This window comes from Haplochromis burtoni, unplaced genomic scaffold (assembly GCF_018398535.1).
Source record: "Haplochromis burtoni strain Fernald_Lab_line unplaced genomic scaffold, NCSU_Asbu1 Contig_377, whole genome shotgun sequence".
Lineage (NCBI taxonomy): Eukaryota > Metazoa > Chordata > Actinopteri > Cichliformes > Cichlidae > Haplochromis > Haplochromis burtoni.
In genome coordinates, this window is record NW_024582738.1 from 26,650 (window position 1) to 45,756 (window position 19,107).

Here is a 19,107-nt window from a genome sequence, read left to right on the forward strand (position 1 = left end):
TCTTTTGTGAGCAATTCTTCTGCATGACTTACTTTGAGTTTGATTTGACAATTAAATGAGCACTTAAAATCTAATTAAATGACTGAAGTGGGGGCATTGCTTCTGTACTGCATTTTAAATTTCAGTGCTTACATATAATTTCATACTGTTAGATTATTTCACAAAACATCAATTCTGCTGCACAGAATAGGTAACTAACAGGACTGCATTTTGGCCTGTATTATAGGCAGATTGGTCACCATCCACAATTCCTAGACCAGAAGATCAAAAACATTTCTTTCCAGATAGAGCAGAGTCACCTTCAGCTCACTGCTGAATTGAGCTGACAAGCTGGCATGAAAATATCCCCGCTAACGATGCTTTCCACTGCATGAGACACGTCTGTGCCAGCTGGACTCGAAACAAGGTCAGTCTTTGCCAATGGTTCCCAAAAAAAAAAAAAAAAAAAAAATTTTGGGGGTGTTTTGAAGTTTGAAGGGTTTTTTTTTTGGTGCAATAACTTCAAAAACCAACTGCATCTGGTTTGGTCTGTTGCAACTGCTGTAAATGATTAGACAGCAAAACATATCCTCATATGTTAGCTCTTTGTTAAAATAAATAAAATGGTGTTCTTCAAATGTAGTGCTTAAGGCACTATTTTCTTAAATGTGTATTAAAGCATTTAAAGAGTTTTGAATAAATTTACATGCTTAAGAAACATTCAGGAATGAGATTTAAGATTCGTTTATTTAATAACCATCTCCACAATAACCAACATTAAGTAGCATCATCACAATATTTCATATCAGGATACAATGATAGAATCTGAGACAAAGGCTATATACACACACACTACACGATTAAGAACCAAATGATGAACCAGATAACTAGTGAATAATTTTCTCTTAAGATAAGTAGCTAATCAAATTATTCAAAAGACACGTTTGATGCATTACAACACAGTAGAAAATCATTTTCACAAGGCACATTTATTAACAACAATGGGACTGTCTTGCATGCAAATAGTCCCATGAGATAAAAGCAGCATTGAAGTTACAACCATCACAGTTTAGTGGTAAACGCATTAAGAGTACCTGATGTAACAACGATCGTACGTAACAATTATTGCTGTATTTATTGCTTTAGTAAAATTTAATTATGTGCATTTATCCTTATAGACAGGCATATTCAAGCAGCATATGGACAGTAATCTCTTCATTTACGCTTGCATTAAATCATCCTGTTAAGGAGGAGTAGTTTGCATAATCAGTGGTATTGTAAAAGGGGAATCAAGAAATCTTGTGTAATGGTTCAGTGTTTTGATCAAAATATTTCCCAGTCCCTGAAAACGCATACCTAATTACTGGCTATTAGAAGGTCCCATCAGAGGTTTTATAAGAGCTAGTCTGTCAGGGAATTGTGTTGCTGGAAGTTTCTGTCACCTGTATACTGCATCTAGGTTTATACTAGAATAAATCTGGTTGAAATTTCATGCTTCCAAGTCTTATATTAGTAAAATGATGTTTAAATGATTTAAAACTGCAGAAGTCAAAGCCATTCTCGGGGGAACTGGTATGTGGGAAACAAAGACACCGCAAGGCTCAAGTTTGACGTTTTTGCTCGTACAAATAATAAGAAAAAAAAAAATTTCAAGAGCATTTCACTTCAATAGACTAATGAATTTAACACTAAAAGATCATTTATTGTTTTTGCTATAAAATTGGAAATTTGCAATCTGTATCAAGTAGAAACAGTTGCTTTCAACCAAAATTAGCCCAGTTTGAACCCAAACTTAACTGCTCCAAATTTAATCATAATGTTTTATCAATTTACTGACAAACATAAACACAACTTTACCTGGTCGTGAACACAGTTTGAACGCCTGGTGCACCTGCTAATCTCAAACTGCAGCCTTTTCAACAAATCGTTTACAATAATCCCCACCATTTGTGCACAAGCAGGTCGTCTCCGTAGCCTGTGTCCAGGAGGCGGTTTCCACATTCTTCCCAACGGCACACCTCACCCTTGTCCATCACCACAAACTTCCACTCCACGATACTCTCTGCAGGCAGGCTGACAACAGTGGCCCAATTCCCATCCTTGGCTCTCTCGAGCAGGATGAATTTCTTCCAGTTCCCCAGCTCTTGCTGGCTCCCTGTGATGGCCACCTTCTGGTGTGGTGAGTGGGTGAGATAATGGATGCGGAAAGTCACATTGACATTCTGGGACATGGGCTGGACTGCCACAACCTTTTTGCCATTTTCATGAACAGGGGAAAGCGGGATAGCCTGTTTCACATCATTCAAGGACAGGGATGCATCTATACAAGTAGCATCTGTGACAGAAGCACCTGGATGATCAGCTTCAGTAGAAACTTGCTCAGGTTGTGTGTGGTTTTGGGCAAAAGGAGGGACAGACTGGTTCATCCAGGGAAGAACTTGGTAGTTTCCATCTGTGATCCATTCATTATTGTCCATAGTTGCCTCCATGATACTGATTTCAGTCTTTTCATAGTCCTCTTCCTCCTTCTCTTTCTCTGCCCTTTCCATCTTCTGATTGATTTCAACAACCTTGATATCAGCCTTCATGTCTGTTTTCACTGCGAGCTCATCGGTTAAGCTAGTAACATCGGCTGCCATCTGCTCTATAGCCTGTTCCATCTCTTTATAGTAGCGATCCTCAATTTCATGTCCCAATATGTCTTCATTGGCTGCTAAAGAACTGTCATTAGCCCAGTCAATTTGCTCATCGAGGGACTGCTGGGAAAAATATGATTGGTAAGATCTGGATATCACATTTGCTAGATCTTCATTCATGGCAGATCGAGCCTCATCATCAAGGAGGCTATTCTGAGCCTCAGTGTGCTCTTTGAACTGTGCATCATCTTTTACTGTGAGAGCCACATTTTCAGTTGGCATTTCATATTCACTGATAACATCTGGCAAATCAGGGCTGACAGTCATGCTTGAAATTCCACTCTCACCACCAAGACCAGAAGATGACCAAGTCGGCTCACTTTGCTCAAAAGACGGCAGTGGAATCTGAAGTACAGGAAGTTTACCGTCTTCAGATGTGACAGGAGCAGCCCCACTGGTGACTCCCAGAGCTTGGGAAATGTCATCTTCATTTAGGTTGCTTTGCAGTTGCTGATGATCTGATGACAAGCTGGAGATTTCCCCAATGCCAGAGATTTGGGCCTTTGCATCATTGGCTACACTGCTAGAATCACCATTATCAGCGTTTTCAGGTTCGAGCATATGGTTCAAACAGAGCAGGGTGTGGTCCAGTACTACACTTGAAGGATTACTTTCTTCATCACGTGAGGCAATGTCCTCAGTGGGTACTTCCTCTTTTACATCACTGTCTTGATTGCAGGCAAGCTCACTTTCATGGTTTTGTTCAGCCAATTGTAGCAGGTGACTGTTGAAGTTTATATCCGTTGAATCACTCACATTGTCTTCATCTGCATTTTGTTGAAAGGATAGCATCACCTCATGACACTGGCCCTGTAGCTTGGTTACTTCAACAAACACTGTGGAGCTGATCCCAGCTTGTTGAGAAGTCAGTTGGTCATCTACCAACTCCTCTTTTGCCTCCTCACCACCACTTTTCTTTTCTTCTTCTGGAAAATGGTGATTGTTGCTATAATCATTAGAGAAATCAGTGACACCTTGAAGATTCTCTTCTTTGAAATAACAGATGGAAGCAACAGGTATGTCTTCAATATGAACAATTGGTTCTTCCAAGTTGGCCTTTGTGCTCTTTGAAATGTCCAGAAGGTTTTCCTCCTCTTGACTGGCCTCCTTATTCGACAATTCCATTTCAGTAGGCACATCATCCTCTTGGCCTTTTTCTTGTAGTACCTAGATGCATAAAATACATGCGTTTAATCTTTAGGTCTTAATGTTTTAGTCACACAATAGTTAGAAAAATATGAAGGATTAAAGACCACCACCAAACTAGCATTTCAGTTAAACTAATGGAGAATATGTAAACTACAGAGAGATACAGAGATTTTATCAAGTCACTCATTTCCCCATTGCAAGTCTTTGCCCTAAACCAGGGGTGGGCAATTTCAGGCCCGAGGGCTGGTGTCCCTGCAGGTTTTAGATGTGTCCTTGAACCAACACAGCTGATTTAAATTGATAAATTAGCTCCTCAACATGTCCTGAAGTTCTCCAGAGGCCTGGTAATGAACTAATTATGCGATTCAGGTGTGTTGACCCAAGGTGAGATCTAAAACCTGCAGGACACCGGCCCTCGGGGCCTGGAATTGCCCACCCCTGCCCTAAACTAACCTCTGAGACTCCACCCAAAGAGCCAAACAATCCAAGCATGAAACATTAGCTAATCATGTGCGGTAAAGCTGTTTATGTTTGCACTCTTGATTAATCCAATAATGAAGCCAGAATGTTTTGAAATGCTTTACAAGCAATGTTTTGGGGCAAAGTCAAAATGTGTGTGCGCGTTCCCTCCCCGTTTTGTTTTTGTTTAAAATTGCCCGTCATTGGGGAATCTATGCATGTGGTCTTTATGCTCAACCACAGAAAATGCTGGTGAGCTGAGACATTCAGATATGGGCTTTACCGAAGGGAAAAACAAAACCCCAAAACATTCAAAATGACTGCCAAGTCACACCATCACTTTAGCCAAGCTAACCACTTCCCAGCTTTTGACCAATACAGAGCAAAGATAGATTAGATGTAAAGCCATCTAAGCAAAACAGGCATAATTGCATTAAAGCTGAATCAGTGGTTATTTTGCCTTTGGGAACAAATGACTACAAATCCAGAAAAGCTGAAGCAATATTAGTGTTCATGCTGAAGTTGGAGTTTAACTTCTTTAAATCTGTTTGACTTTCACTTTTTAAAAAAAACAAAACAAAAACAAAAAAAAACAAAAAAAACAAAAAACAACCCCTGATTGTTTTCAGACCCCAATAACTCACATTCAGTAAAAACAACCAATAATGGGTTGGTGATAACGCAAGGGTTCAAGACCTTGAACATTATTTCACCACCCACTGGTAGCCAACTTTCATTGTCATTAGCTGCTGGGTTTCTAATCAATGGTGCCTGCTGTTGTTGGGATCTAGACAGAAGGGTAACTGAACAATAGAATACATGTGCCATGGCAAAAATTTCACGATCAGTTGTACTCCAAGACAATCATTCATTTACCAAAAGTGAATTTAATTGTGGCAAAATATGCAATTTGTAAAGATGACCGCTTACCTTCAGTTCTTCTTTGTGGCTCTGTATCACCTCATTTTCACCTTCCTCCATAGTGCCATCAGTTTCAACATCAATTTCAGCACCTTTGTCTTCCTCCTCTGCATGCAGCTCGGCTACCTGCTGCACTGAAGCACTGTGCTTGTCATCTTGTACAGAGTCACTTTTGGGTTGACGGTGAGGCGGCGTTTTTTTCTCAGCAGTGAGACGTCGATGCCTGATTTTAAGAGCAGTATCCTCCTCCACATCTAAACAGCCTTCAGCTTTCACAACTATGACATCAGGAGAAAGACACACAAACACGCTGAATATTAAGTTTATTTTGATTTATTTCTAAAATGTACTGAATCTGACTTGCATAATCTAGATCACTTCATACATTTTAGTCAGAGTAGATGAGAAGTGACCCAAATTACAGCACTCTTAAAAATTAAAGTCATTACTAATCACTGGCAGTCATTTTATTAAAATGGTCTATTAATATTTGACAGGATGAGTAGCTTGTACTTGACAAGTTTCTTAACGATCAGACATAAATCAGGCAAGATGATTATTTATTCGTTCATTGCTGGAACTTATCAATTTTCCATTCTTCATGAAATAAACACTCTTAAAGGTAATCAGCACAGTTCTTTAGCCATAACCTCTTGCAAAGCCTCAGTCAATTGTATTTCAGTTTGAGTGTTTCTGTATCAAATGTTAATACGCAGACTTGTTCTAGCTACATTTCTTGTGCCCATTCATTTTGAGATCTCATGGTGCTTCAAACAAACACTGAAAGTAATTAAAGACACTTTGCATTGTTCCTGCAGGAACAATTCATATAACAGGCGAGACCTCCAAGGTTGTCATCTTACTTTAAGCTACTAATGCAACAATGTTTGAGGAGCCTTTTTCAATTTTGCAATAATAATAATAATAAAAAATAAAAAGTCTGTTTTTGGACATCTGCCTGATATTTTAGAGCTAATCTTTTGCCGTGACTGTGACAAGGCTAGACACCAGTATACTGTGAGCTGTAGTCCATTATGGGCTGCTTAAAGTGTTGTATTTCAGAAAGAAAGGGGAGTACGCTCGGTTTTGACGTCTGTGCGCACGCAGCTTAAGCTGAATCTACCACCAAAGCTACGAAATAATAATATAGATCAAGTTATACGTAAATTCCCGCACTAGTAAACTGCAGCAGCTCGCAGGTTTTAACGTTTCATCCGAATCTGTACCTGTTGAGTCCGCCGTGATGCGCAAAACCTCCGGGCTCGGCTCCGGCTCCTGATCCGGCGGTATAAGCGTCTCCGCTCCGGCGTCCCTGCTGTCACTGTCGGTGCTTGTGGCTCCGGCTGTGGCCTTTCTCCGCTTCCCCCTCACTGTTCGGTAGATGATGAAACCTGCCACCATGGACACCATGGCTATCACGGCCAGAGCCACGGCTGGGCCGTGCCGCCCGATCATACAGAAAAGCGAGGCCAGATCCACGCGTCTCTCCAAACCCACGGTGTTGCTATTTTTCACCGGCATTACAATCTGTAATTAAAAGGAGAAGAAGAAGAATGAGCCGTTCTGCTCTAATATCGGTTTAAAGGCCCTGCTGAAAGCTGTCGCTGTTAAAAACTCACCACGCTCTCCCTTCCACGTTTCAAAGTGTAGTGACCTCTTGAAGCTACCAAGCTGTGAACGGCTGCAGGTGCGAGCTGTTCATTGGCTGATTGGATCACGGGAGCGCAGAATTCATTGATAAAACGCTGACGAACCACTGCACACGTTCATCGCAGCACACTTGAAAACGGACATGACGGGGGTGGGCTGATAGGATTTAGTACCACTGGCGGGGACTCAATATTATTTGATGAGACTATGTAGAAAGCCTGGGTCTGTATTTAATAATATTTCTCCTTCATGAGACGTGTACATTTCGGAGGTCAGTGCGTCTTTTTTTTAAGACTTATGACAGAAATTGATATAATTAATTGAGCTTTCCTTCATGTCTTCCATATCTGAACGAGGGTCCATGAGCTATATAAAATGAGACCGGTGAAACGTGCAGGCCAACGTTATTGATGTTGTTACACGACATCACCAGTGACCAAAAATAGCCATGTTCTGTGTAACGTTATAGTTGTTACCTAATGGTAATAAAACCACGAACTGGCACATCAAATAACCGATAAGGTGACTATATATATATATATATATATATATATAACGTACAAAATTATATAAATATGGTGGTCTATTAAAAAAAACAAAAAAACAACGTTATTATATATAAAAAAAAAAAACCTAGATTAGCAGCTACACCTAGTGGAGAAATGGAGAAATGACCTGAAACTACAGGAAACCTGGATATTTTTTCTGCCGTCGCCTATGGATTCATATTTTGTGGAATATGTGAAATATGAATCCAAGAAATACTAATTTCTTAAATTTTTATCCACTTTTGCCAAACTGTTTTTAACTTGTGCTTAAGCATATATTCAATCCAAATTGTTATAACATTTTATTTTCAAGTCAAAATGAAAGAAAGATTTTATTAAATTGATCTTTCATTTGATTTGCAGTAATTGAGAATGAATGTAAAGTATAAAAAAATGAAATTCAAACCAATAATGAATGATTCACTTAAATGTGTTTCTGGTCGAGTTTTCTTTTCAGCATACATCAACTGTTTTCAAAATAGGAGCCTTAATTTTAAAATATGAGTAACTGTAAACACAGAGACATCAGCTCAGTATGCAATCCACAAAGACATGAAAAATTAAACATACAAACATACAAAGAACATTGTTATTTATAGAAGTTCAATAAGTCTTTTTATTTTAAATTCACTTTCATTCATTCATTTGAAGAAATTTGTGCAAACATTCAAGCATAAAATAACAATGATTCAAAGATGCATTTAATCATGTTTAATGTCAATTTATTTGTACTTTAAATATTGTTCAAAATTATCATTCACACTACAGCTAATAATTACTTTCACTGGTAAAATCGTTCATGAGCTTAACCTGCCGTGACTGTTTGTCTGTTATTAAACTGTGAGAAATGTAATGAGCTATGATATAATCCAGTCTACCTGTATGAGAACTTGTTTTACAAACAAAATAAGTGGTTTCAAAGATGACGTTTATTTTTTATAGCCTACTCATCTGGTACACCGAACCCCAACCACCCAGGAGCAATTGGAAGTTCATCCCAAACCACTTCTGCACTGTCAGGAAATTAATTCTAGTAGCAAACTTCCTGATGGAACAGGAAAGACTGAGTAAAGTAAGCACTCCTGGGAAACAGCTCCATCATGTGGAGATCTGTGGCAATTGCAGGAAAGTTCCCGAAGACTCTGGACCTCCTCCACTTAGTATATATAAACTGGGACAGTCTCACTGCTGAGACAGAAAGCAAGACAAGCAACACCAAGAAGCCAACAGACACCTGAACAGTGTTTCATCTCACAAGAAGAGGACTCAACACTAAACCCACTGAAGATGCTGTGCTGTCATGGAGTCCAGTCTGCACTCAGTCCATTCATGGACTTCTACTGGCCTGTACGCAGTCTGTGGCCAGAGATCAAGCCTCTGTTCTACCAGCAGGATCTCCTGCAGAGAAACCTACAGGAGCTGTGCAGCAGTCTGGAGCTGATGGATAAACTTCAACACAGGATCCTGGAGGAGACAGATCCTTTCCAAAGCAGCATGGCTGTGCAGCCAGTTGCCGTCCAGCTGGAGAAAGAGGGAGACAAGTTTGCTCTGATGCTGGACACTCGAGGCTTTTCCCCAGAGGAGCTGTCTGTCAGGCAGGTGGGCAGGAAGCTGAGAGTCAGTGGCAAGACAGAGAAGAAGCAGGAGGACGGGAAAGGCTCGTACTCTTACAGACTGCAGGAGTTCAGACAGGAGTTTGATCTGCCTGAAGGACTGAACCATCAAACCATCACCTGCCACCTGTCTCCAGATGGGAAGCTCCACATCCAGGCAGCCAAAGCTCCGTGTGTTGAAGAGGCTGAGAGAGAGCTGACTATCAAGAGGAGCTCAGAGGACAAAGCACAGCAGAGTGTGTGTTCACAGGCAGAAGACAGCAGGACAGAGACACACAGCAGCACACAGGACAAACCTGAAAACATGGACTGATTGTTGTTTATACCAGTGTCAAATGAAACATTTTAATGTATTTTTTTTTCAAAATATGAATCCACTTTCTCTTTTAACTGCTTTTATTAAATGTATTACCATGGGTAACCAAGGTAAACCATGGTTTACGCTTTTGTTCATAATAATGCTTCAAAAATAAAATAAAATTTTTACTCACATAATTATTTTATATTATAAACCTTTAAAAATAAAACTGTTTTCACTGAAAGTAGGAAAATGTTAAATAACCACTATTGTTTCCATTTTGGACAATTGCTGCGCATGTTTAGCATTCTAAACTTTCAATAGAACTGAGTTTACAGACAGTCAGAAACAAGTATGTAGATGGATTCTATGTTTAACTAGAAAGAGTCAACGAAAAGTAAAAGACTGTAAAATTTTTACATATTTCTTAAAGTGAGATTTTGGCCTTAGAATAAATGTCTTTATTTTAAAAATAAACATCAGCAGGACAGAAACTCAGAGCAACACACAGCACTAAGCTGAAAACATTAATGTTGATGATATTGTAAAATAGATTTGGATATAACTGTTCAACATATAAAATGTCTGTACTTTTTTCTTTTTTAACTGAGTTTTAGTCGTTCATATGTTATTATAGCAATGTAAAATTATTCATGCTTTATTTCACTGTCTCATGCACTTTTGTATTGTCATGGTAATATCATTAATAAATTAAAAGCCCACCCTGTACCACTTACATATTACTTATATACTACTTATATATATAAGTAGTATAAAACCCTGATATTTTTTATTTATTTATTTATTAACCTTTATTTAACCAGGAAGATCCCATTGAGATTACAAACCTCTTTTTCAAGGGAGACCTAAGCAAGATAGGCAGCAGCAGATGTCTCACAGTTACAGAAATTACTCAAACACAGGCAGCAACAACACACATGCAACAACAAGTGAAAGAATACAAATAAAATAAAAAATAAAATTCAAATAAGAATAAAAAAGTCAGTTAAAATGACAATGTTATGGACTTGGCCTCAAGGATTCGTAGTTTAGATTTAAAAGCACTTAATGAAATGAAATGAAATATCCACTAGATGTCACATTTAGACCAATAATGTCCACTGGGCTTGTCTCACTCTGTGCAACGAGGAGTTTGTTTTCAAAACAAATCTTTGAGTTGACCACAGGGTGATCCATATGGGAGGACCTTTTTTTATGAGTGTTAAAGTATGAGAACAGGTACTTAGATCACTTTTTTAGACTCCATTATCAAGAAGCATATCACCTTGAAAAGTAGATCCAGAGTATGAATTGTAATACGCAAATGTTTTATTCTTATTCTTGTGAAGAAGAAATCTTCTTTTGTGATAATGTTAATGATGAGCAGAATTATCTTACTTTATCTTGTAAAAAGATGCTTAAATTTCACATCATCCAACCCCCACTGGTTGTCTCCCCCATCATCCTTGAAATAATTCTAATGTTAGCTAAAGCACTAACCCAAAACAATGAAGCAATTTTAGTGCTTTTCCCTTGTATTGTTCACAAGTTAATGTCACCTATTACCTTGGGTATTTGGTCTCTCCCCCGGCTCCAGTTAGACTGTCAGGGCTTTTCTTTCCCAAGATTAAATGGAGTCCCCGTAAACGTGGCGAAACAGGGGTGGAGGACCACAGTATCATACTTTGGGTACTTACTCAGCTTGTGCGTTATATTCTATTTGTGGCGCTGCCCTTTGTTTTTCAGGCTAGTGTTGACAGATTATTTATTTAAGAGATCTTTAAATATCAAAGGTCTATTCCCATAATCATTCCACTATCCCTCCCTTCTTAAAAGTTTCTTTTATCTCATCTCCTGTTATGTCCTCCTTTCTTGTCTTGTCTTCAACATTTACTACACATTTATCTGATCTCCTCCTTTCCTCTCCTCTTGGTATAGCCATTATGCTAGTTTTGGCTGCACATGAAAACCTTTACCGATTCTTCATCACTCCTGTTCCCCCCCCCCCCCTTTTGTTCCCATCCAATTCCAACACCCTCCTATATCATCCCTGCCCTCCTTTTTCTTCCTCACATTCAGTGCATCCATGTTTTTTCCCTGACTCCTAATTGACTGGGTGTGTTTAAAGCAGACAGCTTTTATTGCTATTACAAAAGCCTGCGAATCTATTTGGTGTGTCCAAAAAATAATGCAGACACCATGGCGGAAACATGTTACAAAGCTTCAGCACAACATGGCACCTCATTAAAAATGACAATTATAAAGTTATTAAAGGTTGTATTTTGCAGACTCTGGTGTCAATTATTTTGTGCTTGACAAGCAATATACAACTACAGTATATTTCAAAAAGGCATCTTTGCTGCAGATTTGGCTGAACAGTCCTGCACAAAAATTAAATTTTTTACATTCTTTTTGCAGAATTTGGATTAACTGTATTGTAAAAAAATTTACAATGGCATATTTGAATAATATTAACTGTATATGTAAACAATATTTGCTCTCAGTATAAATCTGTTTAGCACTGCAATGCAGTTATTTTTCATTTCCTTATAGCAGTATTTTTTTCTTTTTTTTTTTTTTGTCCCGTTTGGATCTTTAGCCATCAGAATTGTTGTCTTAAGGCCAAGAAAGATGCCAAGCGGATTTATTTTACCAAGTGGATCATCATGGCCTTGCCATATTGGTCCATTTGATTGACCTTTATTATAATTATGAATTTATTTTATTTTCGGTTGCTACAAACGGGACAGACATGACTGGGGGATAGGACAGGGAGAAAGAATGAAAGAAAGAGAGGGAGAGAAAGAAAACCAAAGGGGAGAAGAGACGGTGAGAAGGGGGGGAAGAAAGAAAAAAAACAAAAACAAAACACCTGGGTCACCTGTATGGAGAAAAAAAACAGAAGAGAAAGCAAACAACAAAGAGCAACATAATAAAAAACAGCACCATCACAATAAACTAGCTAGCAGTAGATATCAGTAGATACTAAATATTAAACGATATTGTGCAGCACGCAAGATAGACAGCGCACAATGTGCTTTGAGGCAGCAGCCAAGAAAGCTGTAGTCCGCGTCTGTGAACACCTGTGTGTACACCTGTGTGGATCAGCATGCTTGTATTCCAAAGGTTTCTCCATGTAACGATCTGCTAGGGAGTGTGGGGAGCCACAGCCCCGTCCACCAGGGTATGAAGCAGGTATGGAGGAGATCCAGGCCCCAGATATCCAGAGGCCCCAGAGTACAAGGACCCGAGGAGGACCACCAAAGGGGGGGAACCGTGCCACCCTCCTGGGAAGAGCTGAGTAGAGCCCCAAAGGAGAGGTCACCCGCAGCTACGGAGCAGAGGCCAGAGGGGGTTGCAGTGGCGTGCCCACGGGCTCTGCCGGCAGCCAGCTGTGCCAGAGAGGACCGAGCTTCAGGCCCAGAGGCCAGAGGCCTGAGGGCATCCTACCCCCCGAAAGGAGCCCAGCCAGGCCACAGGTGCCAGGCCCCGCCAATCGGCCACCAGGAGTGAGCCGGTACATACATGAGCGCCCAGCCCCAGACGACAAGGACCACCAACACACCAACGTCTGAGGGCATCAGCCACCGGCAGGGAGTGTGGTGAGGGGAGATAGGCCTCCGTACTTTGGAGGGCCTGAGATGTATCCAGAGAGGTTGAGTCTAAGACCCAACCTGACATATAGACACAGACAAACAGGCGCACACGGACACAAACGTGCATTCCCACCCCTATATGCGCAACCAAATACTCGGCACGTATTTTGTTCTTTTTGATGTAAAGACAGCAAAATTGATATGTAGCTGTTCAGAACCTGTGCATTTACCCATAAGACAGTGTTTAAAGAAAGCTCTATTAAGATACACTTTGGGGAATTCAGATTTTCTGGTGGAGAAAATACTACAGCTTATACAGATTTTAAGCAATCTTTTTAAATCCATGTCTTGTCAGCTCTGAAAAAATTGTGCTAACACACTACAAACACACTGCACTGATTCCTGCAAAATGGCTAGCATCCATAAAAATACCATTGAGTAGCAGTAAAACAACAAAAACAATAATGTTAAGGATTTGATTAAAGTAGCTTTGAAGAAAAGCCAACACCTTGCTTTTGTGTTTTTGAAATAATAGGTATCTTTCATCATTCCATCCATCCAGGGCCATGCTTGAGCCCACATAGGTATCTGAACTTTAATGTTGACATGTGATATGTCGAGAGAGGCATGGAGAATATTCATCATCTTTCATATATTATAAATATATATTGTTGGATTAAAAAATACAATGAGAAGCTTATGGAACCTTTTAATAGGGTTATACAACCCATAACATGGAAAGAAGAGCAAAAGACTAAATGCAGAAAGAACAAAAATCACAAGTGACAGATGGTCAGTGAAACTGATTGAAATACAAATTTCTTAAATTAAAGAGAATTTCCTTGGAAAAGAAACATTTACTGATCTTACAAACGTGTATTTCATTCGCAACACAAAACATACCATTGAAAACATGTTGAAATTTTTTTCCCACTGTTTAAAGTAGAATCCCCTCTTCTTTTAACAACTGCCTTTAAATGTCTGGGAACTGTTGCTGGACTTTTGGGAGAGGAATGTTGCCCCATTCTTGTCTGGCAAGAATTCTAGCTGGATGATTCTAGCTGCTCAACAGTCCTGGCTCCATTTTGTCATATTTTTCTTTCCATGATGCACCAAATGTTTACAGTTGGTGAAAGGTCTGCACCTGGCCTATCCTACCATGAAACCATGTTGTTAACTGTATTGTCTTTCTGAAATATCAAAAGCCTTCACTAGACATCATCTGGAGAGATGTGCAAGCTGGTAATTCCGGCACTGATGCAAATTCAAGTTGTAGGCTTTTGAACTGAGGGTTGATAACAAGGTAGATGGTCCAGTTGCTTCCATGTTTTCCAAAAAGAATTTCAACAACAGAAGGATTGTATGCAGTCTGTGAGCCTGTGCAGTTATTTTCATGACAGAATCATAACTGTTTTAAATGCACTGCCACGTTAGGGTCTAAAGAGCACAGGCGTCCAACATTGATTTTGGAAGTAAGTGGTTTTGTTCTTGGTTATCTGAAATCCTGCTAGTTGAAGTGGTTCAGTTTGTAGATCTACTCCTGCATCCAGAGTTTTCACAGGGTCTGGCTCGCCATCAGTATCCGGAACCAACTTCGGGATAGGCTCCAGAATCACAAAAAAACCAGTCTGCAGTACAGAACAATGAACAAAATAGTTCCTGCAGTTGTTTCTAAATAAAATGAGATGTCATTCAAAATCAACTACAATGTTGTTTTAACATCATTTTTATTTCTATGAATTCAAATTGTATTGCTTTACAGAATTATGATCAAATATATTTATATACCCCCTTTTAAGGCATGTGTAATCAAATTATGAAATGTTTGGAACTTAATTAATTTCAAGCAACTTATTAATATGAATAACCCATAACTGAAATGACAAAGTGCATAAAAGGCACTGATTAACATGTACAACTAAAAGAAAAGTGCATCTTACGTTATTTCGGTGCATTTGTGAAAGTGCTTAATCAAATAGGCAGTAAAATTAAAAATATAACACTCCATTTCACACACAGTTCAACTACTCCGACCGGCTTTAGATTTTCTTTTTTTTTTGGACAATGTTGGAGTGGTTACCACGTGACTTGCTCTGCCTTGTTTCGCTTACTCAGCAGCTGTGCTTATGTTGCATTCACGGGACTACGATGAATTAAGGTGTGTTCAAGGGGTGTTGGAATATACCGTGAAAAAATACTAGTAAATATGTCTATAGGGGTTACTCTAACATCCCATTCAAAATGAGCTGATATAATCATAAAAAGTTTAATTTTCTCATTTCAAACATTTGATATGTTTTCTGTGGTTTGTTGTGAATAAAATCAATATTTGTGAGATTTGCAAATCATCGCATTCTGTTTTTATTTATGTTTTACACAGTGTATGAGATTTCTTGAAGCTGGGGTTGTATTTGACCCCAGAAAATACTATTATTTAAATGATCTGGACTGGAGAAGTTGTGGTGAAAGCACTGCATATTACTGACGTTTTTGTGATTGTGCAAATTGTTAAATACACAATATAGACAAAAATATTGAACCTCACCATCATCTACGAATCATCTTTGATTCCAGGTGCTTTCAATCCCATGGCTGCAGGTGTATAGAGTCAAGCACCCAGCAATCCAGTCTGACTAAAGGTCTTTAATTTTGTTAATCTATATTTAAAGGAGTGACACATTATACTGGAAAAACCTTTCAACAGGTTTTTTTTTTTTTCATATTTTAAATACTTAAATAAGAATAGGAAATAATACCAAACAGGAAAATTATAACTGCATCTCAAAAATTCAGTAACTGGTGTACATTTAAAAACATGTACAGACAAGTTACAATACATGTAGGTAGGTGAATAAAATGTAAACTCTGTGATACTCCCTGTATTTGTTTTATGGTTTATTAGGGTTGGTTATGAATCTTTTTTCTTCCTTGTTTTTATTTTTCTCTTTTCCATAACTACTACTTTTGGAAAGACTATAAAAAACTATTAGTGGCCTGGAACATATTATTCAATGCTTGTTTTTTGTGTCTGTGCTTTTTTTATAATCAGGTACGTGATAAGTTTCCCTCAGTTACTTATTATGGGAACTTGTTATGCAGGGAATTGTCAAATATTTTTATAAATTAGGCTCACAAAGAGAGTCTTCTATAGCAAGTCCTTGGCTCTGCGCAGGCACACACACACACACACACACGTGCACAAACACACACACGCACACACACACACACACACACACACACACACACACACACACGTGCACAAAGTTGCACACGTTTCCTGTGTGTCAAGAGTCTCTGGTATTTGAACAGATGTGGGCAGACTAAGCGTGCCTAGATCCCCCCTTCTGACCCGAATGTGCACTTCCTGCACCGAAAGCTAACACCCAGGGAGAACAATCGTAGTCTGTACACTCTGAACACATGCACACACACATACAGAGCACAAACACACACAGTGTATGTTGTTTTCAGATGAGGTGGAAGTGAGAGTGAACTAGTGTTACTCACCCAGGAAATTCACCACACAAATATTAATTTTATTAACCACAATTGGAACACTTTTGAAGCTTCTGTGATGTGATATGTCACAGCTGAGAGCAGAAATTAATTTTGAAAGTCATATCTGTGTAATAACTAAAATGTAGAGAGCCAGTTCTCAGATGGGAAATGCATGTTATGGCAGCGTTTCAGAGTTCACATTCTTTACTTTCCCCTGTGTGTCTGTAAGCGTGTGTTTTAGTAACAGTGAGACATCAAGAAAATAAAAGGCAAGATGGATTGCTGAGGTCAAGCACGAGGAGAGGCGGGCAGCAGAAACAGAGAAAATATGAAAACAGTAGAGAAGAAATATGAGAAGTACATTGAAAAACAGAAGGAAAGTGAAACAATAAAGCTGTCATAAGTTAAGATGAAATATAGAAGGGAATACACAGAGCATGATAAGCCAATATGTAATTAAGACAAATTAAATGAAATCAGTGGAAATAAATGAAACTGATGAACAGAAGGACAAAGAAGTGTGGGAACTGTACTGTATGTAGAGAGACAGCAAATACAGAGATATGGAAAGAAACTGAGAAAAAAAAAAACAGGGAGCAGGAAAAGAAACAGACATAGAGGTCATGGACTGTAAGCTGAATTCGTGCCAGTGAGGCAAAATGGAAAGCTCAAGCCAGAGTGAGTAAGGGAGGAATGACTTAACCACGCCACCCACAGACATCAAAATGAAACTAATCATTTTTATCCTTTTCTTGCATAAATGTGGTCTGAACAGTTATCCATCAAGCTCAAATAAATGACCTGGGATTTTGAAAACAGGAAGAAAGAGACATTTTTGCTGCTTGGCAAGTTAGCAAAAGAGAACTGCACAGCACAGGCAATGAAATGTGGAATTATTGCACTGGAGTTCAAGTGACATTCAAAGACATTAATTAAGGTTAAATTTGAAATTGATCAGATCAGAGGTTGAAACGGGATATCAATAAAGCATAGCCACAAACAGCTGTCTAGGGGGCATTTGAAGCCAAACATTTTCTTTAACCTTGCAGCTGAGGGATCAACTATGGATTTGAAAGCTATGACGAGGTCATAAAATCTTTTTACATGAGTTGTTCTTCAGAGCAAATATCTTTTCCAAGCAAAATCTTTTCTTCTGTGAGTACATTTCCAGTAGTAGAAGTGCTTTTGCTTTGGGGAAAAAGGAGAAAAAACAAAGAGTGAATTGACAGCAGAACCAGCAGAAAGCTTTGGGCTAGTAGAAATCTTTTTAACCATGATAATACTTGGCCTCAACACTTTCACTGAGTATGAAAATATCTCAACAATCTCAACATGGTGGATTATCATGTATGTATAGTGCCTGACAACTGTGGAGGATTTAACCTCTTGGCCAGATTTGTTGTTCTGACATTTTTCCACAACTGAGATTACAATAATTATTTGACAGAAACATCCTTTCAATATTAAGCTGTAACACATTATTATCCATCCATTCATTTTCTTCCACTCATCCAATTAATGGTATAGGAGCCTATCTTAGCAAGAGGCGGTGTATGCCCTGGACAGAGTTGACACAGAGACAGACAACCATTCCCACTCACAAACAATTTAGAATCACCAGTTAACCCATGCCTCTTTGGACTGCAGAGTGTGAGGAGGAAACAGGGGAGAACATAATAAATTCTACACATTAGGGCCCCAGCCAGCTGATTTCAACCCAAGACCTTCTCGCTGTGAGGCAACAATGCTAACCACGACCACTATGTTGTGCACTACAGATCCACTATTAGTAGTAGCAGTAGTAGTATGCATGTTGCTATAAACGTTAGCCAGTTTTTTTCTGATAACTTTGCACTGTATTGCCTCCCTACAAAAGCAAGATGGTGAAAAGCAACATGCTAAACTTCACACACAGAAGTCTTTAAAATAGCTGAAGTCATTTTGGCTACATCCATTTTCTATATACAGTTTCTTCAGCTAAGTCTGTTGAAAGCTGACCTAGTTTAAAGTTTTACATTGCTGGAAAAAGCAACCAGGGCCGAGTCCCAGCTCCCTTTATTTGACCCTTTAAGACCTACCATAGAACCAAGTCCGCCAGAGCTTATCTTTATATTTTTACATGCTGTGGAGCCATTTTTGGGAGCATTTCAAGTTGCTAGACATCAATACAACCATTATAGCCCAAACTTTAATAAAATGTATGCATTAAGTGCATAATAACTACAAAAATTGCAAAGAAGTGCAATAAACTACAAAAAAATTGAAAATCGTTTTTGTTTTTTTTTATACATATTTTTAGTTAGAGAAATTTAAGAGGTTTATCTCTCAAAACTGTAAATACAAAAAAGTTGCACAAAATAGTTTCCAACAGCAGGAAACTTATTTTAAGTGTCTTCATAGTTTTATTTTTGAGATACACCAATTTTTATATCCTTCAGGAAAAATGAAAATAAATATAATAATGCAAATTTGCAAAAAACAAAAACAAACAAACAACAAAAAACAGCATGTGCATCAAAATAAACTATTTCCAGCAGTGCAATTTGAGTTCTAAGCATCCCAGAAACTATTCAGAAAAGCATAAACACAAACATGACTTTTAAAAACAGCAGTATAGGCTTATAAGGCCCCAAAGGTAAAAAACTACATTTTCCGCGAAAACGACGTCAGTTATGGTTTTGGGCAGGTAATGGCGGACAT

At 38.7% G+C, this 19,107-nt stretch overlaps 2 protein-coding genes across 2 annotated transcripts; one reads left to right on the forward strand and one right to left on the reverse strand.

Moving 5' to 3' along the window:
- Positions 1-707: 707 nt before the first annotated feature.
- On the reverse strand, positions 708-6,953 carry stbd1 (starch binding domain 1). Its single transcript, XM_005943736.3, has 4 exons — positions 6,824-6,953; positions 6,431-6,731; positions 5,214-5,482; positions 708-3,842 (listed from the first exon to the last, which is right to left on the reverse strand). The coding sequence occupies exons 2-4, from the start codon at positions 6,723-6,725 to the stop codon at positions 1,908-1,910; spliced, it is 2,499 nt and encodes an 832-aa protein (XP_005943798.1). The 5' UTR covers positions 6,726-6,731; positions 6,824-6,953; the 3' UTR covers positions 708-1,907.
- Positions 6,954-6,979: 26 nt separating this feature from the next.
- On the forward strand, positions 6,980-10,056 carry LOC106633694 (heat shock protein 30). Its single transcript, XM_014340547.2, has 2 exons — positions 6,980-7,125; positions 8,345-10,056. The coding sequence occupies exon 2, from the start codon at positions 8,690-8,692 to the stop codon at positions 9,326-9,328; it is 639 nt and encodes a 212-aa protein (XP_014196033.2). The 5' UTR covers positions 6,980-7,125; positions 8,345-8,689; the 3' UTR covers positions 9,329-10,056.
- Positions 10,057-19,107: the final 9,051 nt, after the last annotated feature.